At 39.3% G+C, this 24,914-nt stretch overlaps 1 protein-coding gene across 1 annotated transcript in view; it reads left to right on the plus strand.

Annotated features, from left to right (window-relative positions):
• LOC122809083 (CD276 antigen-like) overlaps window positions 1-15,543 on the plus strand; it is a 553,533-nt gene extending 537,990 nt beyond the window's left edge. The window contains exon 4 of the mRNA XM_044080304.1: window positions 12,951-15,543. Coding sequence (XP_043936239.1) covers window positions 12,951-13,057 — 107 coding nt within the window. The 3' untranslated portion in view covers window positions 13,058-15,543. The remainder of the gene's footprint in view (window positions 1-12,950) is intronic.
• Window positions 15,544-24,914: the final 9,371 nt, after the last annotated feature.

Raw genomic sequence — 24,914 nt, forward strand, 5'->3', positions numbered from 1 at the left:
CCACTTCCACAGACATTATTTCTGTTTATGTGTTGATTCTAACCTTGCTTGAGTTTATGAATTTGGAAATAATGGGTTAAGATGTATTAACTTTGCTCGTATTATAAAATCATATGTACCGGGAGTTCTGTTGTGATAATTTTTTCCTGGTCTGCTATGACTGCATAATGATTACTATATACTTTTTAAAAAATAAAGTAATGGCTGTTCCTGGACAATTTTCTTTTGTTTTTTTTTTTTATCAAGTAAGTGAACAGGCCATTTCAGGACCCTTTATAGCCACAATCCAAGCCACAAGGATAAGCATAAGAGCAATATATTTGGACAATTTAGCGGAGCAGATCAACGAGCATCTTTTAGGAATGTGAGAGGAACCAGAGCACTCAGAGAATCCATGTAGGTGCAGTGATAATATGCAGAGTCTGCTTATATGGTGATTAAAGAGTAGTATTGAACCTAGGACTTTTGAGTTGAGAGGCAGAGACCTTTCCATTCAATTGCCACCCTGCTCATGTCTGGAAATATTTTAAGAAGAAACACATTTTAAGGTTTTCATAATTAGTATGGTAAGATAGAAAATAAATGCTGTGTTGGTCCACTACTATTAAACATTTGGAAAACAGAGGTGATAAAGTATCTTTTTAAAATAAAACAGATATGCTAAAGCATTTGGGCTACAATGTCCTTCTTAACAGAGCTAATGGGTTATCAGTGCTGGATACAGTGCATTACTTTCCACATTTACACACAGTAAAGTATAAAATATATAATTTCTCTACCATTCTCTAAAAATTAACATTTAAAATACTGTAGCTGAAAAATAACGTACCACCTCTCTGTCTCACCTACCAGTGGGCTCAAGTGACACCAATGCCTGAGACAAAAAGTTATATGTGCACATGTATGCATGTATGTAGTAGGACATGAGGGTATGTGCATGGTACAGATAGTACCACACATACACTGGTATTGTGAGGTAAGAGCTCTGGGTGTGTGGTAATCATACCTCTTAACCTCTCAGCACAAGAAATCTGGACAAAGCCAGAAAAAAAATGGGGGACAAAGGCCCAACATAGGGACAGATTTTAAATATTGTTCCTATAAACGTAGAAAGTTGCTAGAATGACAGATGTTTACATTATTATATTTCCTGAAGGATATTAAGTCTGAAACCCAAATGCCTGCCATTATCTGATATCATTTATTGACTTCAATCCTCAATGATTTGCAAGAAAACCACAATGTTATGAGGAACACACCAAAAATAAGAGGCAAAAATATGGACAGTCAGCGAAAATCTGGACAGGTGAGAGGTATAGTGGTAACATCTGTGCCATGCATACTTCCAAGTGCCTTACTGCACTTGCATTTTTCTGCAGTTTGAATTATACATTTTAGTTTATATATGATAATATACATCCAGCAGTGTTTTCCTGTAAAATATTTCCTTTAGCCATTTTAATTAATTAGTAGCTATACAGTGTTATAAATTTTTAACTTTGTGGAATTTTGACGAATCATTTCATAGTATTCATTTAAGGAAGGGATTCTTCTGTATTAATAGCACTTTAGCTCCACCAGGAAGGACCTGGTATACTATAACAGATGATAACACTACCTAGCATCTCAAGTGAATTTTGGCAAGTGAATCAGTCCTGATAAACAGAATTATATACCAGTAGCAGTGCTTTACAAATGTATATTGTTTCCCAGGTGACACAGACTCAAAAATATTTACAAGAGTAATGAATGTGTTGCCAGTTTCAAGAAATGAAAGACACATATTCAAGCAGTAATGTTCTCATCATATCATTTTAAAGTTGTCTTAGCTAATGTTGTTGCATCATAAGATTATTCACAAAGTTATCATTTTCGTGACAACTCCCAAAAACTGAAAAACACATATATGTTAGAAGTAATACTCCCTCCATCCCTTCCTTTTTCTTAAGTTGGCTTAGCTGATGGCATAAGTTCATAGGTTTGTTCTAGGCTAGTTACCACTGGGGACTTTTTTAAGCCTAGCCATGTATCCCAAATCTCTGACAAGCTCTAGTACCCTTGGTAGTGTAAACAGGGATGTTGAAGATAAAATACTTACAAGCAGGGGCCTAGGAGTTGAACTATGTGCATGCTGTTTGTGTCATTTAGGGACATAGGTGCCAAAATAGGAGTGAATTTCCTTCTCTTCAGCCAGTTATCCAAGTTACACTTGAATTAGTTTAAGGAGGAACTCTGCTTCACTTGGATGGGAAGTCTGTTTCAGAGAAGGGGCAGTCACTGGGATATGTACTGCTCTCTTTAGCAGGTCCAATTTATATTACAGACAAGGTTTAAGCCTTTAGAATGGGTAATTCTGGTGCTTTTTATTTTGCAGATATGCAGGAGGTCCATCATATTGGGGGTCAGATGATGCCGTATATGCCAGGCATACATCTCCCCCCCTCAACAGCCTGTAGGATACAGAATACAGGAGTAGGGCTTTGAGGAGGCCTGCAGAGGACATGTTATTTACACCATGTATTATTTTTGTGGAACTTCTTCGGACATTCCATTTGTTGGATATGCCTGGTTATACACATACCAAAGAGGACATTGTACTCAATGATAGGTCTGATGAGTGCTGAATACAGTGGAACAACTACCTCCTTGGACCTAGATACCATACTTTTGTTCATAAGTTGTAAAACATAGAATGATTTCCTTACTACCTTTGACATGTGATGGTCAAAGGCTAGATAACTATGTGTTTCCCGAAGTCCCCGATGACTGGGTCAGCTCTTAGGGGTGTTTTGTCAATGTGGTAGTTACCAGGGATAGCTGACTTTCTGAAGGATAGCATTATGCATTTCTTTGCATTCAGTTTTAGTCAAATGGCTCTGACATCAGTTATTTGTCTGTGTCAGCCCTTCATGGGGAATATTAGTGTCAGTAGGGGATACTATGACTGCTCCTAAATTGCAATTTCGTGCAAATCTGGTCAACCAGAAGTCCTTGATGTTGACCTTGACTTCAGAGAAGTAAATGTCAGAAAGAAGCAGTCCCAGGATAGATGCTTCAGTGGTGACTGGCATTTTTGCAGAGATGGACTCCTCAGTTCTAACTTACTGGGTTCTGTCTGTGAGCCAGCTGGTTATCCACTGGGTAGTATAAGGGTATATACCTAAACTTGTCAGCAATGTCCGTGCAAGGTATTTGTCAAATGACTTGGTCAGGGCAACATAGGCAGTGTGAACTGTTTTTCCCTAATCCATGTCCAAAGGTTAGATTACTATCTATGTGTGTCCCCAAGGCCTGTCCCTCACTAATGGGTCAACTCTTAGGGATGTGTTGTCAATATGGTAGTTATCAGGAGTATCAGACTTCCCAAAGGATATTATTATGCATTTCTTTGCATTTAGTTCTAGTCAAATGGCTCAGACACCAGCTATTTGTCTGTGTCAGCCCTTCCTGGATAATTTTAGTGTCAACAGGGGATTCTGTGACTGCTCCTAATTTGCAAGAGTATGCAAATTTGGTCAGCCATAGGCCCTTGATTTTGGCCTTGACTTCAGAGAAGTAGATATCATAAAGAAGCAGTCCCAGGATAGATTTCTGTAGGACTTCAGTGGTGATTGGCCTCTTTGTAGAGGTGGACTCCCTAGTTCTAACTTCTTGGGTCCTCTGCATGAACCAGCTGGTTATCCAATGGGTAACATAAGGGTTAATATCGAAACGCTCGAGTTTGTCAACAATGCCCATGTGGGGTATTTATCAAATGACTTAGCCAAGGCAAACTAGGCAGAGTGAACTGTTTTGTCCTCATTCATTGCTTTGGTGACCTCAAAGAAGTCTATCAGGCTGAGTAAATATGACCTTGCCTTGATGAAACCAAACTGGGTTAGGTCCAGTTGTCTGGAGTTTTCCTATGCCATTATTGATCATTCTCATTATAATTTTTTCAGGTTCCTGTCATAAAATTAAACAGGCTGGAGAGCAAATGGCTTTAACACAGGAAATGCCTTTCATCGATGTATTTTTTTTGTGAGATCGCAGTACAGTGAAGATTGGAAAATCTGCCCTTTCCTCACTGTAATGTGATCTTAGAGTTGTTATATATAATTAGGGGGGGTATGGGGAGAACAGCCCCCCACAAGATCGACTTCGAGGTACAGCATTTTCGATGCTTAAGCCATTCACTCTCCAGTCTTTTCAATCTCTTAATATAGACCCAATTTATTTTATGATTTTGCATGTGAGACTTATAAGACTTGTGAGACCTATGGGTCTCTAGTTTCCAGGGTCTGTAGATGGTCAGCCTTTGTGCAGAGGGTTGACAGTTGCTGTTCCCATTCATGAGGCACAAAGCCTGTTTGGGAGCTGTGGTTAACTAGTGATTCCAGTGGGCCTGATAGGCCATGTTTCATGCTATTTACAAGGCAGCCTGAGATGATCTCAGGGCCCATCAATGCAGTGTTCTTGGGTTTAGAGAGAGCATTGAGGAACTGCTCCATAGTTGTAGATAAGAAAGTTCTATTTTATGGTATTTCCTGAGGGAAAGCTTGGTGGGGGAGGGGGGAGAGGGCTAAAGTTAGGGATGAGTTTGTCTGCCAGTAGGTTTGCTATATCTTCTGGATCAGTGTAGTTGGCTCCATTAATAATGAACTCTGTGCACAATTGTGCATTGCCTTCGAGGTTGTGGACAGAGCTAAGGAATGCCTTGTCATTGTTCTTGGCTTGGGAGGCCAGATTTACCTCAAATTTGGCTTTAGTAGACTTTAATTGTTCTCTAAATTGTTTAGTCTGATGAGTGCTTTCATCCTGCTGAGTGCTATATCTCCTAATTTTTGCCACACTTTTCTTCTTTCTGTTATACAGCCTATTGATATTGTGATTCCAACAGGGTGGTTTGTTTTTTGAGTTAGTTCTGTACTTATTCCTGGTATTTACAGCTGCCTCTATGCATCTGTTAACATGCTTGTATAAGGTTCATGTGAACAATTCTGCATATGCAGCTTGCAGGGAATGGAGTTTCTTGTTGAGACTCCTACTAATGAGCATATTTTGTTGCCTATATTTCATTGGGATTTTCAGTTGCTTTTTATGTATGTTTTATTTGTGTTTTAAAAGCCATGTCCGAGTGGTAGGATCTTTGAAACAGCAGGGACTGCCGAGTGAGTACGATTTTATTTAGTGACATGTGACTGTTTCTAAATGTACTTATAGGATATATCTCCACAGAGCCTCCTGACCCTAAACACAAAAAGCACTAAGTGAAGTATAGCTACTATGGGAAAGATTAGTATTCCTCTTTAAAAGCAGACCAGGATATGTACCATATACTGACATCCTTCGTTCCTAGCTGACACCTTGGAGAAGTAGCCACGCTGACCTTACACTCTTGGGATCACAATGCAGCCACTGGTATTTGTTGTATTTCCCATCACACCTCTCACTGAACAACAGGCCAATGAGTCTATATAATCAGATGTCTCAGACTGATAATGTTTATAACTCACTGAGAGAATTACCAATCTTGGAGTTAGTTGTATAGTTCACAGGGTGCAGGGGTGAGTCACCTGCCTAGGGTGGATATGGAGAGCTTGGCCTCAAAATTTTGCTGATTCGAGCTTTTTGACTGGAAGGACTTATTGGATTGTTTCTGTCTCTGTAAAGTGGGTTGATACAAAGTACATTAGCCCAGACATCCCTTATGCTGTGGACACACAGAGGGCATGCAGACTCCATATAGAAGGCACCCCAGCTGAGAACCTCATTAAATTTAAAATGCATTTGAATAAAGAATTAGGTGTAAAATACTTATGATTAATTGTTAATGAGTATAGACGTCTACATATAAACTCCACTAAAATACTGTTGTTAGTGTACATCTGACCAGGAAAGAGGACAGTTGTATGAAACAAATGGTTCCAAAATTATGCAGCAACTGACAACTTGTAATATCAGCTGTTCATACCTAGATTTTTTAAATGCTTCCAATTAAACTTTCAGATTAGAGACTGTTTCCAAGAAAATCTGGCAGTGTTTATATGGACTTTGACTCTATTTGCCTATAACCTTTGGTTCTTGTAAATCATTCGTTTATGTATTTATTCAGTAAGAATAGAGACATTTTCCATTTTAAGAAAGTGGCACTTCTGAAGCTGCAGATGTTAAATATGCATGGAGACTACGGATGGGAAACTGTGGCAGGTAGATGCTATAATGTACGTTTTCATTATGTATACTAAATTCAGTTAACAGATTCACATTACGGAAACAGAAAGCCTGTTCACCAACAAGTGTCGTATAATGAAGAGTGGACACTGGATGACTAGTTATCACCATTCCTAGTAATGTGGATATGTATGGTTGTCAAAGAATGCCATAGGATAAGTTAACTATTGTTTATCTTACATTTCTATCCAGACTGCCCTTGTCACTGTAGTTATTTAAGGCAATAATGTTTCCAGATTTGGTATAGTTAATGTCCACTAGAGATGATTTGATTCTAGAGGATCCTGTATCCTTTACAGTAATTACCACAGATTGATAATTAGATGATAACAGAAAAAAATGATATTCAAAGGCTATAAAACTCTAAACCAGTACTAACAAAATGTGCGAGGGATTGTGCACCGAAAATATCATTTTCACTTATATGAGGTGTGAATAGGAAGGATCATACATGTGAGAATGATTATTTTTACAGTTTATGGGTGAGGATAATTAACTTAAGACTCTGTCACTAGTAAACTTGGTATACCAATGCCATGACAGTATTGACACTACTGGTATAGGCACCTCAGTGTTCATGTTTTTAAATATAAACTATGGAACAGCCAGTACTTAGAGTACTGCAGTAGTAAACACATGACTATTATCCAGAAGTCTGTTCACCTGCTGATCTTACAGTTGCATTGTTTTTTTCTGTAGATGCTAGTAATATTTCTTGTAAGAAAGTAAATTAATTATTACCCTGGTAATACTTGCGGTATTTCTCTGGTCTGTGACTTCAGCTAATAATGACATATAAGATATCTAAGAGTAGAGTGAGACATAGTGTGAATCATAGTATTTCAAAACATAAACTGGGATTCAGACAAAAAAATGTACATTTGAAATTTCCTGATGTGCTTTTAAGATGTTTTTGGGTTGGTGTGCCCCCATATAACTGCTACTTACAAATACTAACCCTGGTACTGTACCTTGGAGTATGTAGAATACTTAAAGGTACTATAGTCTCAGCCTTGGTTGGCCGTGTTGGTGCAGCAGTTAGCGTTGTTGCCTCACAGCACCAGGTTCTCCGGTTTGATTCTTGGCTGGAGTGCCTTCTGTGCAGAATCTGCATGTCCTCCCTGCAGTTGAGTGAGTTTTAAAAACATGCAGGTATGTGCAAGTGTGTGTGTATGTGTGTGTGTGTGTGTGTGTGTGTGTGTGTGTGTGTGTGTGTGTGTGTGTGTGTGTGTGTGTGTGTGTGTGTGTGTGTGTGTGTGTGTGTGTGTGTGTGTGTGTGTGTGTGTGTGTGTGTGTGTGTGTGCCTTCTGTGAAAGTTGGGCGCCGGGCTGGCAACATGACACCGTAAAAACTCCACTGCCAACCAATCTGCGGGCTGGTGATCCTCTGTGGCGACCCTTAATGGGAGAGGATGAAAGACATTGCTTACTGTAGTCTCAGCCTTAGAATACATTCCCCCATTCCCCTGCACTTTACATTTCAGTTCCTCTGTCACAGATCATAAGTATGTCCCTCAGAATTCCAACAGGCAATCTGGGAAATATTATATACACTTAAAATATAATTTATTATAATGCCATCCCAGAGTTAAAAAAGTTTGCATACACTGAGTTTTTGATAATGGAAGATGTGCTATTGGGTTAAAAACTGCAACGATAATTCTGTGTAACTAAGGAAACAAACTGATTGTAGACAACTGCAAATACTTAACTATTACTTCAAGGCAGTGCATTATTATAGATACACTTTTTCTTAGTAAAACATGTCTGCATCTAAAAAAATTATAATTTATTGCTATGTGCAGATATGACCTTACTAAACACAAATGCATAGTAAATATAATGCAATATAATATTTTTGTACTTGCAGGAACTCAAACAGCAAAACTTTAGAATGTACAATAGCAGATGAAGAAAAATAATTATCGTGCTTTACTGAAATTGGTTTAATGATTGCAGTAAACCACTGATTGTTTAAGGGTTTAGGGGATACCATATGTTTCATTTGAACCACAAAGGTGATGTTTTGTCTATATATCTGTCCACTAAGTTTGTCTCTACTACTGTTAGTCATTCTGTTGAGTTGCTGGAACTTTTGATGGTAAAATTAAGTTTGGCAAAATATGACTGGAGGGTGGAAATCTTCTATAGACCCCAAAGCTCAGGAAAACAGCATAACAGGTTATGTGGTCATATCTGAATTTTTTTCATTAAGGATATAATATAATTATGGGGGGGCATTAACCTTCCAGGAATTGATTGGAATGTCCCTTCTACCAAGTCTACTGTCACAAATAAAATTATTGAATGGGGTATTTTATACAACTGTGAACAGAATATAACTTATTGGATGTTATTTGGTTAAATCACAGAACTAATTTGGGTTTAGTTGTAACATTAGAGCCCCATTTTGAAAATCAGATCGCTATTCTGTTCAATGTGAAATTGTGAGTAACAGTGAAAAATATGTTAGTGTACCCCTTAAGAAGTTTTACAGAACCGAGTTTGAATCTGTTAAAAAGGAGCTTAGCTTTTAGCAGTGGAAGAGACAAGTAGAATGAAAGTCAAATGAGGAAAAGTGGGATACTTTTTATGGTAAATTACACTCCTTAATAAACAGGTTTGGATCTGTTGATGTGGCCAGTCATTACAACAAGTGTTTCCCATTATGGTGGACAACAAATTTATTACAATTAAAAAATAAAACAAAATCCCTCTGGAAGAGGTATAAATATACTCCATATGCCACCATCAAATACATATAATACTGAAAAAACATCATTGAGTTTATCTGTGAAAATTGGAACTGACTATAAGAATCCGCTAGCTGAGAATACTAGGATGAATAAAAAGGCCCAATTCAAGCACCTAAGATGCTTTAGGAAAGAAAATACACCCCCGTTAATGTTAAGTATGGGGGATGAACTATTACAGATCCTGATAAACTAACAGATTTATTTGCTAAGAAAGTCTCACTTCAAATAGATTTAAGAATTATAACTATAAGGTAGGTGGTAGAGCTGATACTTGTCAAAATGTACCTTATGAGTTTCAAAGACACTGGGTGGCATAAAAAAGTGCAGCCACAGGCCCTGATGGCTTAAATGGATATTTTGTTTCTGGTATAGCAAGAGGCTTGGTGTCACACCTTCTAGTATTCTATCCACAATCACTGGAGGAGGGATGTCTTCCCAACATATGTAAGGAAGTAGTTGTCCCTGTACTCAAATTATATCTTCACCAATCACCTGACAACTGTAGACATATCAGTTTGATCTCAATACAGGGGAAGTATTTTGAGCAAGCAATCCCTAGTCTGCTCCAGAGGGATATTTCACTATGAACTGACTGATATACATCAACATGATTTCCTTGTTGGGCAATCATGTTTGACTAATCTTATTTAGTTTTATGATAACATCTGTTGCTCAATGAACTTGGGCTTCACTAGTGACATTGTTTATCTGAATTTGGCAAAGGCCTTTGATTTGGTACCCTATGACGGAATACTTGATATTCTGGCAAAATGTAAAACGAATGGCTACATTGTACTTTGGATAGCCAATTGGCTATCAGGGGGTTCATATTACGTTATCGAAAGATAACGTAATCAAACGGCCGAAACATCAAAATGGACGCATTTTAAAACTTTTATTGTGGGGGGGCTGTGCTCCCCCCACACCCCTCACTAAATATATATTCCAACTCTGAGATCGCACTACAGTGAGGAAAGGGCAAATATCCCAATCTTCACTGTACTGCGATCCTACAATGCAAACTTCGAAATGCAGCTGTTTCGATGTTTTGGCTGTTCGATTATGTTATCTTTCGATAATGTAATAGGAACCCCTATCAGGAAGAAACTTCAAGTGAGAATGTAGCATTCTTTTTTAAAAATAAGAAATGCTGATTTGGGGGCTCCCTAGGGATCTGTTCTTTGTCCCATGCTGTTTAGGCTACTGTTGTCTGAGTTCTCAGTATATGACAGCATCTGCCTAAGTAAATTTGCAGATGACACTAAGGTGGGATATAGCTACAAATATGTATGATCATAATAAACTGTAAAAATCATCTGGACATTTTTATTCAGGTGGATCATTGAAAATGGGATGCAATTTAATGCCAAGAAATGCAATGTCCTGCACTTGGTTCTAGAAATAAGCATTATGCTTCTGCTCTAAATAATGAAATGCTTGACCTCAGGAAGTTTTGCGAGAGATTTAGGATACATGTTGGACAATGCTTTGGACTTTGCTGATTATATCATGATAGTGTAGAGAAAGTGTTACTTTTTTAAATGACTTCTTGAGGAGTGTCAGTATTAGAGAGAAAGAGGTCTTGATTGCATGTTTTACCTCTACTGTACAGCCTGTTGTGGAACACTGTGGGTCTCTCAGTTGTTATACCACTCACCAAATAAATAGACATGAGACGATGTAGAAGACTGTCAATAAGCAAGTGAAAGGATTGAAAGTCCTCTGTTATAAAGCGAGATTGGAGACTCATTCCTTTTACACAGTTTGCTGTTGGCTTTTAAGGGGTGCCTTGATTCTTGTGCAAAATTCACTAACAACAGAGGTATTAGCAGCCTCTCTTGGTGTTACATTTTTGGGGCACATTTTTAATACCAACAATAGCAATATATATATATATATATATATATATATATATATATATATATATATATATATATATATATATATATATATGAGATTGACAGATGTTAAAACATCAGTTAAGAGCAGGCATGTTCTCCACAGAGCAGGAACATATGGAACTCTCTCCCTAAATATATAAGGGAAGTTAATAGTGTTGAACTTTTTACATTCCTAACAGATGACTAGAATTGGACTTTTTATATTCCTGGTCTAACTGTTAGCAAACTCTTTAGTGGCTCCTAGGAACTTGCAGTTTGAGTTTCTTCCAAACTGAGCACTGAACAATTTTAAAGGGTTCCTACTGAAACTCCAATGGGCTTGATAATTATTCTCAGAATAGAGAATTTGAAACTGTGAATTAGGTAAATATTTACTAAGCATAAGGTGGTAGTACCTTAAAGTATTCCTGTTAAACAGAAGTACAGGGATCTCTGTGTTATCATATGGAAGTAGAAGGGGCATGAGGGGCTGGGATGCAGGTGAATAATACCACCTACCAAAGGCTTTAATTGTATGATAGTGAAATGTATTGACTTGGCAACCCTACTTAGTGTTTTATATTTGTGGAACAGTTATAGGTCTTTCATTTCCAACAGGCTGCCATTTTTCATGTCTCACTGAAACCCTAAGTAGTGATTTTCTACCATCAAAATGTTCTCTTTTTAAAAATCGTATAACACAGTGTCACATATTCTTCTTCTTCAGTTTATAGAAAACTGGTAAATAGCACAAACTGGTAAATAGCATAAACTGATTGTATACCAACCATATACAGTAACACAGACACTCGTATTAGAGTCAGTACTGTTATCTTCCATGGCTTTTTTACATTTTTGAGATAACGAAAGTATGTGCATTTTCACTACAACTGACATGCTTTGCAACATTACCCTGTACTAGGTCCCTGAACTACAGTTAGGATGTTAAAGGAATAGTCATATATGGTGCAGAAAATCATACAAATATAATTTATACAAAGAGAATATAGTCATGCCGATACAATACCATCATTCTAATAAATAACTTACATTTAACATATAGCATGACAGCTTATTCCCCTAAGTCTTTCATATATAAACTATAAAAATGACTGACCTTTCAAATTAGGTGTATTTCTGTAATGAGTTCAGCTTTACTGTTTAACATAGTATCAATTGATACACAATGCATAACCAAATTACTGTTCTCAAGAAGTTTTACACATTGATGCCCAATTATCTATTTGCTGTACACTTACTTAGCCTAGTTTAAATTCACTGGAATCAGGCCTGTTTCTCATTAGTGATTTACTTACCCCCCCCCCAAACTGCACTTTGTTTTACCTTATTAGTTGTCATCACTGACATTTACTTAGACACAACAGTGGTCAGTGTATCAGTTAGAAGACATACAACCTCACATATCTCACAATGAGATGAACATTTTAGCTTACGTGTTTTACATACAAACTGCTTTTCAGCTGTTTCAAGCATAAAATATTCTTTAAATTCCTCCTTCTGCTGCACAGGGTCATGAGGGAAAAAGCAGCTATCCCCACTGAGTAAATAAGTACATAACAGGTGTCATACATTAATAAATATATCCAAGTGTTACTCTAGTTTGCTTGGTGAGGGACCCCTACTTTCTCATCATCAGCATTGCAGATACTCTTGGCCTGATGTTATTACCTCTGAATATGTGTTATATTTTTCATAACTATATCATATTGGGTGGGGGGTAATCAGTCTGAACACTAATACATGAAGTATAAACCCCAAGCCTTGCAGAATCACTAAAATATGCTTTTAAGATTTTCCTTACAGAACCTGTATACATGACTTGCCCATGAGAATGTAACAGTTTAGATGATTATGTTAAGCCAATGCTTGTTGTCAAAATGCTGCCTTTTCACTTATCTTAGCTTGAAATAATTAAGTTTAAGGTAAGATAAGCCAGATTTAGTAATCTTTCCTTAGGCACAGTCATAACACAGTACAGGTCTGCCACCCTTTCTTTGCTGTACTTTATTTTATTTGCATTTTATTTAGTTGGTATAAGCTTTACTATAATTCAGTTAACTCATTTTTAATATGCTTTACAGATTTGCAGAACTCATACTGTGCTACGCCAAGAAGTCGGATTGCAGCCATAGTGTCCACGAATGTGTCTGTCATCATTTTTATAACATGGCTATGCATTGGAAAATGAAGCAGATCTGTCCTATACAATGGGCTTTGCCTTATAATGCAGCATTGTTATCCGGTATAGTCCAGTATGTGAAGATAACAGATATACACTGCTATGGATGCTAATTATTTCAAGTTAAAAGGCACCATCATAAACGTCAAGGAAGAGGAATATACTGTCAGTATCTCTGTTAAAACAGAGGTCAGAGGCCAGAGAATCAGTTAGCAGACATGTAACCTTGCTTATCTCACAATGAGATGAAAATTTTGGTTTACATAATGTTTTCCATATAAGTAAACGGCAAACCTGTTTTCAGCATGATAATGCTTGCTGCTTATAAATTCTTAAGGAGTTCTCTTGTTAACTTAAGATATTTGCACTTAACAGATAAAGATGGGAGATGTTTCTTATGAAGTACAACATGAAAAATGGAAGAAGCCTCTTTTCAAGAAAAGCAAACAAGAAATTCAAACAAACTTGTACTCTAAATGAAATGTTATAAATTATACTTTTGTATTTAAATTTTATAGATACATTGCTGTTTTAAGTACCAAACTAGAAAAAGGCCTGACAAATTCAATATTTTTCCCACTCTTTTGTGTTTACTGTGGTGGATTCACTATTTATTTCCAGGCACCTATTACTGAACTGTCCCATTACTAAATGAGGATTTTAACTTTTTTCTTCATGTTAGAGTAAGTGCATACAGTCAAGTTTTTATACCCATCTTTAGAAACAACTTAATTACTTGCAGAACACAGTAATTTTCAAAAGAAAAGAGATAATGTGTAAATTCTAACATAACAGTTGTTTCTACTTACAAATGATGCCTGTTATTTTAGCAGTTGCTTGATGTTTTAATGTCCACAATAATAATAATAATATGAGAAGACATCATGCTTTGTGGTGCTGAGGGCTGCAGCCCCGACTATGAGTCAGCACACCTGAGCTAACGCAGTGGACCTGGGTGCTGCCGAAGCAAGCTGGAGGAGGAGATGAGCAACTTTAGGAGCCACACTTTTGTGAAACAAAAGTAACAGGGATATAGTGACAGTAATAAACAGTATGTGTACATGGTAGCATGTGTATACAAACAGCATTGACATCAATGCATGCTATATGGGGGGTGGAGGGGTGGAATTAAGGATATGAAAAGGGGAAAATGCCTGCCTATAATCAGACTGGCATCATACCAGGATGTCTTATCTCCATATTTCTGTGCAGATTAACATTGGGCAGTGAGACATGAGAGATGGTAAATGCCAGGGAATCAGCAAAACAGATGTGAGAAAAAATCATGTTATAAAAGACTAATGCTTTCATTGGTAAATGCAGCTGTAGTAATAGTCTCTGAGAGTTTTTATGCCATTGCCCTACTATTTTGTAGAGGATGTTCTTTATTATAGCACTGAATATAAAAATTACATTTTATGTATATTGGGATCAGTGGTGGAAATGTAAATTAATTTAAGATGCTGGTTGTGTCATCTACTGATATGGGTTTATCTGATAATCCTGAAGGTTAAATTGATTGTTATTATAGAAATTCTTCTTCCTTCCATCATCATCTGCCTCCTGATTATGTATGATATCCCATTGAAAAAAGGTTTTAAATAGTTTATTCATGTTTGAGTAATATGAATAGAGAAGAAAGCCACAGGCTTCAACACTGTTGGAGGCCTAGTTATCTACGAAAATATACACAACATAAGCTAATTCTGAGATATTCCACAAAAAGTTATCAGTTCTGTCTAGGATAATCTCCAGTACTTCAAAACTGTGTTACACAGATTTTTTTGTACATTAGACAAATTGTTCATCCAACGTGTGTTCATGTTTATTTTATTCATTTGTTAACCAGTTAAGCCTACTGAGATGCAAACATCTCTTTTTCAGGGGGCAATGTGTGACCACTCTCTGGTGAAATGACTTGATAGGAGTTACACGGCATGTAGGAAGCAGTAGAAGAAATTAAAGCATGCACCTTTGATTAAAGGAAACAGTTGTTAACAGATAAGTGGTGCTGCTGATGTTGTCAGGTGTTAGATGGCCTGATTGGCAGATACCAATGGTAAAGTACTGTTATTCAAACATAAATACTAATATTGCATTTGCAGTCATGGCTGGTGCACAGAAGTGCTTCATGTGTGGCATTTTAAACTTTAGCCAGCCACTTGTTTCATCTGTGAATGAACTTTAGGTGGGCATTTTTTTTTTCTTTGAGGCTTTGAGACATATTTTTTTCCCTCAATTTTGAGAAAACTTGTTTTTGTTCCAGAACTTGAGGTATGCATGGAAAGTGTACTTAATGCCAGCAGCTAATCTAGCAACAGTTCTTATTAGTAGCTCATTAACTTAATCCTCAGGATTAACTATTAGATTAACAAAGTACCTTCAGTAAAATAATGTTTACAGCTGGAAAACAACATGTTCACTTTTAGTTGTTTGATCAAACAATTTTGTTCTTACAGGCTTGTATTCACTAATAAAGTGGAATGGCTTAGTCAGTGCTGGTCCAGGTTTCATCATTTTGTGTGTAGTATTTTTTTGAATGAGAACAGGGGACTGATGTATTGTGATATTAAATTTTGTCTGTTTACATATATTATGTCTGTTTAGAAGTTTTAGTCCAGATAGACTATAAAACTGTTTTCACTGACAGATAGTACTAGTAGGTTCATTGAGACCTTAAAGTAGCACTTTGTTGCACCATTCCTCAAAAAGAATGCTAGGTACAACTAACTTAGACAAGTAAAGTGTCATAGTGAATTTTCCATTTCTGGAAAAGATATTAAATAAGGTGATTTCTGTACAGCAAATTCATTTGATTACTAAAGGATTACTGGGCTCCTTTACACTCAGGTTTTTCGAAATAGAGTAACAATCAGACTGCCTTTCTTAGGGTTATGGATGAACTCCTTGGGCCAAGAAATGTCCTTGTTGATCTATGAAATGCACTTTACTTCACAAATAATGGCATCCTTCCTTGTATGTTTTAAGTATTTTATGGTTTAGATGGAAAGGGTGTTTCATGGTTTTACTTCTATTTGTCAGGTAAAACCCCTTACTGGAGATAATGCTACTGAAAATTGACTATGTTTTGTGGAGTTTCTCAGGGCCTCCCCTGGGAGAAACCAGGTGATTACATTGCATATCTCTCACCTACCTTTATTTTTGAGAGAACATTCCTATTTTCAGGCCTGATTTACCCTTGTAGACGATGTTCCTATTTTTAGAGGTATGTCCTTATTTTCAGGCTTGATTTACCTTTTTGCAGAATTTTCTGAATTCCTTTCATCTTCATCACATGCAGGTTTTTAATATGTCTACTACATAGAAAAACACATTTTAATTTAAAGAAAGAGGGCACACATCTTATAGCTTCCTTTTTCAGAAGCAAAAATAAATTATCTTGTTTGGTAGAACTTTGCAATATAGTTCATTGGTGTCCACAGATTTCACACTCTGTGTACGTGCTTATATTTTTGTCATCATTTTATGTCACTCTCTGTTTTTTAAATATGTTTTTAAGTAGTATCCCACATTCCTACTGGAAGCAGAAAGAGTTATGTGCTATTTGCTATTCAAATTATATGCTAATTAGATGCCCAGATTTTTGGCTGGATGTACCTGCTTTTCAAGGGCCTTTGTTGTACTTTCAAAGTCTGCAGGTTTGGAAGTATGTGCCATTTTATAACTTATAGCAGCTATGATGATAATGCTCAATCCTTTATCAGAATGTTCTTTATGCAATGGAAACTTGCCTTGCTGACATTCTAAATGCACATCTTAAAAATAAATCCAGGTAAGACTGAAGTGTTTTTAGTGTCTTTCCGTGTTGGCCTGTACTTCCGAGAAATATATACTGAACAGGAGAGGTCCCAGGACTGAGCCTTGTGGGACGCCACTTGTAACTGGTTTGGAGTCTGACATGGCTCCAGCAATTCTAATCATGTGGGTTCTGTCCTTGAGCCAGTTTGCAACCCATCTAGTGACATAGGGGTTTATATTTAAGCTGATGAGCTTATCTATAATGCCCAAGTGGGGTATTGTATCGAAGGCTTTTGCAAGGTCCAGGTAGGCTGTGTGGACCACCTTCCCTCGTCATTGGCCTTGGTGACTGTTTCAAAGAAATCGACCAGGTTTAAGAGGCAGGATCTGCCCTTAACAAAGCCGAACTGGGTAAGATCCAGTGTCTTTAGGTCCCAAATATCTTTTTTTATGAGGTCCATGATGATCCTTTCCATAACTTTGCAGACCAAGCTAGCCAGGCTTATGGGGCAATAGTTTCCAGGATCCGTTGAGGCACCACCTTTGTGGAGAGGGACCACTGTTGCTGTATGCCACTCTTTGGGTACATATCCTGTGGTAAGGCTGAGATTGAACAGTAGTTTTATGTTTGGGTTTAGCTCTTCTTGGAGTTCATGTAGGACGCAGCCCGGGACACCGTCTGGTCCCATTGATGCTGTGTTTTTTGCTTTGGAGAGGGCGGCTCTTACCTGAGTATCTGAGATGTCAGGGGGGTAGCACTCTGCTAGGATAGATATTTGCCCCTTTGGTGGGGAGTGGGGGGAGAAGTTTGCGCTGAACCTGTCAGCGTATTTGCTATGATACACAATATGATCCTGTGGGAACAGCTGCAGCAGGAACAGCTTGGGGTAGGACCAAACAGCTGCCCACCAATGCTAAGGCCTGCACAGGCACAGAGTGACTCAGAGGAAGAACATCCTGAGTCTGCCTCAGTAGGCAGATGGAGGAGTGCCCAGTATGCCAAGGCTGCGGCAAAGAGACAATGCATAGCACATACACTGACACACTGGGGACCCAGGGAATGACACCTCTCTTTGACTTGCACCTACAATAAAAGGGATGCCAAACATGACACTACCTGTGCTCAACCATGTATAGGGAGTGTACTATGTGCATCTGACATAGGCAGCCCTCCAGCACCATCTGCAAGTTTGGCACACCCTCAAAGTAAATCAATTTACCAATTGCCAAATGAAGTAGAATGTGTCGTTACCTGTATCCATGGTATGGATTTGAGCATGCATGGGAATTGGGTGGCTGAATGTTATGGCAGCAGACAGTAGACACCCATAGTGGCACCATGACATCTGTAACACATACTGGAGTCACCATAGTAGCCAGTACTACACAGGGTGACAAAACCCACTGCAGGAAATGTGCTGAGTGACATGTGTGTCCATGTGACCCACACATGCCAGTCAGGGTGGTTCACATACCCAATAACAGTCTCAGCCAGCAGGACAGGTGTAGACAATCCCAAACAGAGCCTGTGCCATGGCCCCTGAATGATGGCTATGGTTCACCTCCCCCCAGGCCTACAGCAGGGCAGGCAGTGGGATGTTAGATCTGAAGGGGAGGAAATCAGACAATAATATGTAGGGCAACCAAAGCCAAAATCTATAGTACACTGGTATGCCTCTAGTCAGCATGATAGTTAACAATACAGAATGAAATGGAGTACCTGACATACCAGTACAGTCATAGCAAATGTGTACAACTGTCATGTGTGTCCCCCACATCCTATATAGTGATGTAATAACAGGTGTGCCTCCCAACCCTGTGTAGAAATGCAGAAATAGACTGGTGTGCCCCCCATTTAGTAATGTAATAGCAGTCAGTTGTGCCTCCCCCCATCCTGTGTAGAAATTTAGAAATAGTCAGGCGAGCCCCCCACCCTATGTAGTAATGTAACAACAGTCAGGTGTGCCCCTCAACCCTGTGTAGAAATGTAGAAATAGACCAGTGTGCCCCCCATGTAGTAATGTAATAACAGTCAGTTGTGCCCCCCCCCCATCCTGTGTAGAAATGTAGAAATAGTTGGCTGAGCCCCCCCCACTGCTTGTGCAGAATTGTAGGAACAGTCAATGCCAAATGCCTGATGGATACCCTGCAGAAGCAGCATGCTACCTGTCGGTGTACAACACCAAGTTCAGCACTGCAGTCCAAACTACTCGGACTTGATCCACACATTAAATACAGAAGGCCATACTGAGCATGCTCACACACTTAGAGAAATGAAGGCAAGGCAATGTCAGTCAACAACATACTGAAAGGTCATACTGGGCATGCTCTCACACTTAAACACATGAAGGCCATGTCTGCAAACACCAGTGGACCAGACATATCTGGCAGTTGCCGTTGTTAGTGCAGACACATGTCAGTATGCACCACTCATGCCTTGTACACACAGTGGATAGGAATACAAACATATATGTAAGGACAACACAATATAATAAGCCAAAGGTAGACGTACATAGATGTGTGGAAGAGGGTGACTGTGACAAGGAGCCATCCAGGCCTGCCCCACCCAGCATACAGCCAAAGGGCCCCAAACACATGAAGTTCAGATGTCACTCACTGCAGATACTAGCCACCAGTATCTGTCAGCATTACAGACTATTGCTGCACGTGCCAGCTGTGAAACATGACTGTACAAGGAAGCAGTCTTCTAGCAGCTGTATACATATACCTGTGAAATATGACCCTGTGTGTGCCTACATGTGGTGTGTCAACCTCTAGATGAATGGGTTATGGCCCATGCACACACACTGCCCTCCCCATAGCCCTACTATGACAAGTCCGCTGAGGTCATCCACTGTGAAATACACCCTTGGGAGAATTGTAGCCCAGTAATCTGTGTGGCATGTACCATACTTTTGTATTGCTGTAGTGTGATAAAATAGTTAGGTAGGAGTTCTATTCTCAGATATGGCAACAGTGTGTGTGTCTGTCTGTTTGTGTAGAGAGCAAAGCTTTTTAGGGTAGTCACACTCCTTACAATTCAAATGCTCATCTTTGGCAAGGCTGCTGATGTCATCCACATAGAAATACACCCTTGGGAAGGATGTAGCCTAGTAATCTCAGTAGTACGTCCTGTAATTGCAGACTGCTGTAGTATGATAAAGTAGTTAGATAGCTGTAGTAATCCCAGAGGTGGAAACTGTGTGTGTCTGTCTCTGTAGAGAGCAAGGCTTTTTAGTGTAGTCACACTCCCTACAATTCAAATGATCATCTTTGGCAAGGCTGCTGTGTCATCCACCTAGAAATACACCCCTGGGAAAGATGTAGCCCAGGAATCTCTGTAGCGTGTCATGTAACTGCATACTGCTGTTGTGTGATAAATTAGTGAGGTAGCTGTTATAATCCCCAACATGGCATGTGTGTGTGTGTGTGTGTGTCTGTGTCGAGAGCAATGTTTTTTAGGGTAGTCACACTCCCTACAATTTAAATGCTCATCTTTGGCAAGGCTGATGATGTCATCCACCTAGAAATACACCCCTGGGATGAGATGAGTATAGCCCAGTAATCTCTGTAGTGTGGCCTGTGACTGTACACTGTTGTAGTGTGATAAATTATTTAGATAGCTGTTCTAATCCCAGACGTGGCAAGTGTGTGTGTGTGTGTGTGTGTGTGTGTGTGTGTGTGTGTGTGTGTGTGTGTGTCTGTCTGTGTAGCGAGCAATGCTTTTTAGGGCAGTCACACTCCCTACAATTCAAACGCTCATCTTTGGCAAGGCTGCTGATGTCATCCACCTAGAAATACACCTCTGAGAAACATGTAGCAGTAGTGATGTGATCTGAGTACACACAATACAATATGTAACTGTGTGATAGTGCTCACCCCACAATTCATTGTGCCCCATGGTATGCATGATAATGACAGCTGGCTTCCTGCAAACAAATATCAAACCTACTTGTGGCTATGGTTCCCTGAGCCTGCATGCCTGATAAATCTGTGAAGTATGTATGCAGTGGTTATTGCAACCACTCTGGCATTGGTCCAATCACAGCTGTAATATGGCTGCTGAGTATGGGTAATGTGTTTGATTTGCATAAGTGGTATGAGGCATCTGGCCACTTCTAGAACCCAGATCGATGCTAACTAGGTGTAATACTTTCCCCCCTCATTATCACCACACAGGGATATCAGAAATGATTCTTCCTCAGTGAGTGTTGAACTTGTCAGTAGAACACTTCCTGTCAGTGTTCTATCACTGCTGTGTGTCTTTTCTGAGGCTGATCATATCACATTGTTTTCATGCTTCTCCCGCTGATGTGCAGTCTGATTTCTCCCACCCACAGCATTGATCATTCTCTTCTGTTTCCTACACACCATCTTATAGATGCTGATGGGTACCACCCCCCCCCCCCATTGAACAGGCATTGACATGTGTCTAGAGTACCTATAACAAGACATTATTCTCTACAGGGCTGAACTCCAACCTCTGCTGTCTGTTGCCTTTGGAGGACATGCATAAACCTAAGGGGACAAGACAACAGAGAATAGAAAGGTGTGTGAATGCACAGAAATAGTATTGATACAGTGACAATACTTCTTTACTCAGGAATGGGTACATTGTGGGGAACGCATATGATCTGGCACAGAGAACTTAGAGAGTGTATCATGGCATATAAAGTTGCATAAAGCTCTGTGCAGGGGTATAACTAGGGTATGCAATGCTCAGGGATCTAGACCATACTGCACTGTATGTAGATATCCTTGAAACAATGTATGTTGGTGCACATGTGCAAGGGTAGCAAGGGGGGGCAGGATATGATGGCAGAAGTAAAGTGTGGCTGTCCCTGCAGTCTCATCTGTGGTAGGAGGTTCACTATATGGAATGTAGGACACTCCACAGTGGTGTGTGGATTTCAGCACATTCAGGGATCTTACTGATGTCATCCCTCATTTATATTTGCCTTTGCATACAGCCAAATACACGTACACAAGTTACCATTCTGGTGTAAAGCTACATAGGACAAATTGTTTGGGGATGGAATGGCTGTCCTGTATCAGTGGGCTGTCATCCCCTACTAGTGTTGCAGTTGAACGGGTACAGGAATGAAATAGGCACAGTAAATGGTGTAATAAACCCAAGGATAGACTGCATCGTACAGTTAGTGATGTAACACAATGTAGGGGAGCCTGGATATGGCAGTGTCTGTTCTGTGTCAGTGGCCTGCTAGCCCCGCTTGGGTTGTATGATAGGTGAACAGGTACAAGACTGCAATAAGATAAAGCTGTAGGTAACTGTTGTAGCATGATTTATACTGAGCACTTATCATAACCTACAAGTAACTACTTACTGTTAAAGAGAGATATTCACACGTGTAACATTTATCACATTAATGTAGAACACTGTGTCTCCATGGAAACTGCTACTTCTGTGCTACCAGAAAGTGACTCGGGTTGCTCCACTGAGTCTGCTATTCATTTTTCTTTCATATAGTTTTGGTATTTAATATGGAAGATCAGATGTGAAACTACTTAAGTATTAGTATCCACTGAATGTATACTAGATAAGGTAGATTCCACCTTTGTCTGTGAATCAGAGTTAAACAAAAGTGAAATAGTGATGTAAGCTGTAGACATATTTTGCTGCACAATGTTGGTGCACAAATAGGAGGGAGAATGGTGTGTTGTGCATGATGTAGAGTCCAGTGTAGGGCCTAAATATCATACTGCAATCTTGTTTTGCTGCACATTTATAGAGATGACAGCAGATGCTAGTTCCCCACAGAGTACTCCTATTCTGTATGCAAGAAAAGGAAAATGTAATCTGACTTCTTAAAAAACGTTCATATTAGTAAAATAGGGCATGCACAGAACCCACCATGACAGAGTAATTCTTGAAGTGCGGTTTGATATGAGCTGCTTGGTTCTATTATTTTTGTGTAGATTAAAATTGTTAGTCCTGTTGTTTCATTATTGTTAAAATTGCAGTAGACATAGGTAATGCTTGCAAATCATTTAAAAACTGTTTTATTAATTAACAAATGCAGTTTTTCTAAATATGATATTCTGTATCACATACTGTATTTTGAAAGTTTATTTTTTTCAATGTTTTGGGTCAGACCACTAATATTAGATGAATATATCTTTTCACATTGTCACCAGTTTATGAAATAATATAAATTGACTATAATCATTCCACATCATCCAACTTAACATGATAGCATCATGTATAGATTCTTTACACAAACTCCAAGCTCAGAAACAACAAAATAATACATTAAAGTCATCAAGTGACAGGATCCTTGAGAATTTCAGATTTTTTTGTTATCTCTAGGGCTTCTACCTCCTTCTCTGCCTGGGCTATTGTAGCAAACAATTTTATTCCTAAGCAAGCTGAGAATATGAATGTTGACGGAATTCTTGGTTATCATAATTTTTCCATCTTCCTGTCAGTCCTTTTAATTTCCATTCTGGTACAAAAATTAATATTGCACTACACACATGAATACTGCACTACTCACCAGATGGATTTGGATCTGCAAATTGCACCCCCTAACACCCTGCAGCCAGGGCAGTTGCACACTACAGCTCACACTATCCCCCGGATTCTCAAAAGCTTGCATGGAGTGCAAGATTGGTGCAGGAGCTCAAGCAGGCAATATGTCTGCCGTGCGATCCAGGAACAGCCTGCAGAGGCATGCACAACCGCTCCTGCAGTAATCCTGCACAGACTAAACCCTGGTATGCAAATCACCCCATTTGCAGGAGAAATCTGTGCAAATGAGGTGATATTGCAATCCAGGAAGCTTGCAAAAGTCCATGCAGGACTAATGCTATCTGCAGAAATGTACTCGGTTAGTAACAGAGTACATTTCTGCAAAATCCAAAACGGAGCTATGACAGCTCCAAATAAAGGCTGCATATTATGTAGTAAGCATGCCAATGGCCAAGTATAAGGCCACTGGCATTGCAAACATAAAAATAAATACAAAAAACAACTTTAATTTTTTTTTTTGCCGATCTTAGCTGTTTAAGCGTAGGGCAGCGGTGCGCAAATGGGATCAAGGGGGGAAATAATAAAATAAACCTAAAATAAGCAGTCTAACTAAAATCAGTATTCTGCCATGCAAGTCAATGGCAGGCAGAAGACAACCTGACCAGTGAGTAGTGGTTGCTAAGGGGGGAGGCTCAGTGTGAGACATGTAACTATGCATTAGCAGGCAATCCTGTGCAAATGAGGGGAATGATAGTGAAACCCAGTTTTCCCCAGCATGTGAGTCAGGTTTAAACAATGTAAGAGTAGGAATAGCATGGTGCAAGCCTAGGAGGTAGATGACATCATGGGTGTGTGTGTGTCAGACATACTGTAAGCGGATTGGAGCCCATGGCTTGTGTTTGCTCCTAGCTTAGCACAACTAAGCTAGGGGGTGTGTCTAAACTTGCTTAGCACTCTTTACAAAGCCTAAGCGGGTGTCCGCACCGCGCACTGGGTTTTACAGGAAGAAAAAAGAGGTTAAACCAGGAAATAGCAGTTCTGTGCAAATTTGTGCACTCTGTTCGTGCAGCGCATCCTGGGCTTAAACAGGAAGGCAATGGGAAGGGAAAACAGCAGTAGGAAGGTAATCAAGGAGAACTAGCTTAGCTGGCAGGTGAAATGTATCCGAATCAGCCAATTACTTAGGCAGCAGACCAGAACAGCCCAGAACACTACTATAAACTAAGCAAAAACCTTTCCCTCTGGTTTTTCCCACACTCTACACCATCAGTGTATACAAGTGGGGAACTTTTAACAAACAAACCTACAAAATGAGAAGGGCTGCATCAGGCAACATAGAACAACATGTGCAAGAGGCTGAGGGTGGTGAGGATGTGAATGCTGCCGATCAACACACAGTGAGGAGACAGAGAAGAGTGTACAGACCCAGGATAACCTACCAGAGGCTACATGTGCTGGAGATAGTGGAGCGCTATTAGGGTGGATAGAGACCTCTTACAGCAAATTGTTGAGCTGTGCCAGCCATGCCTGACACACCAAACTGACTGAGGGGGAACACATCCCAGTGGATACCAAGGTATGTGTAGGCCTAGGAATACTTGCCACAGGTACCTCCCA

This window comes from Protopterus annectens, chromosome 8.part0 (genome assembly GCF_019279795.1).
Source record: "Protopterus annectens isolate FY-2018-M chromosome 8.part0, PAN1.0, whole genome shotgun sequence".
NCBI classification, from domain to species: Eukaryota; Metazoa; Chordata; order Ceratodontiformes; family Protopteridae; genus Protopterus; species Protopterus annectens.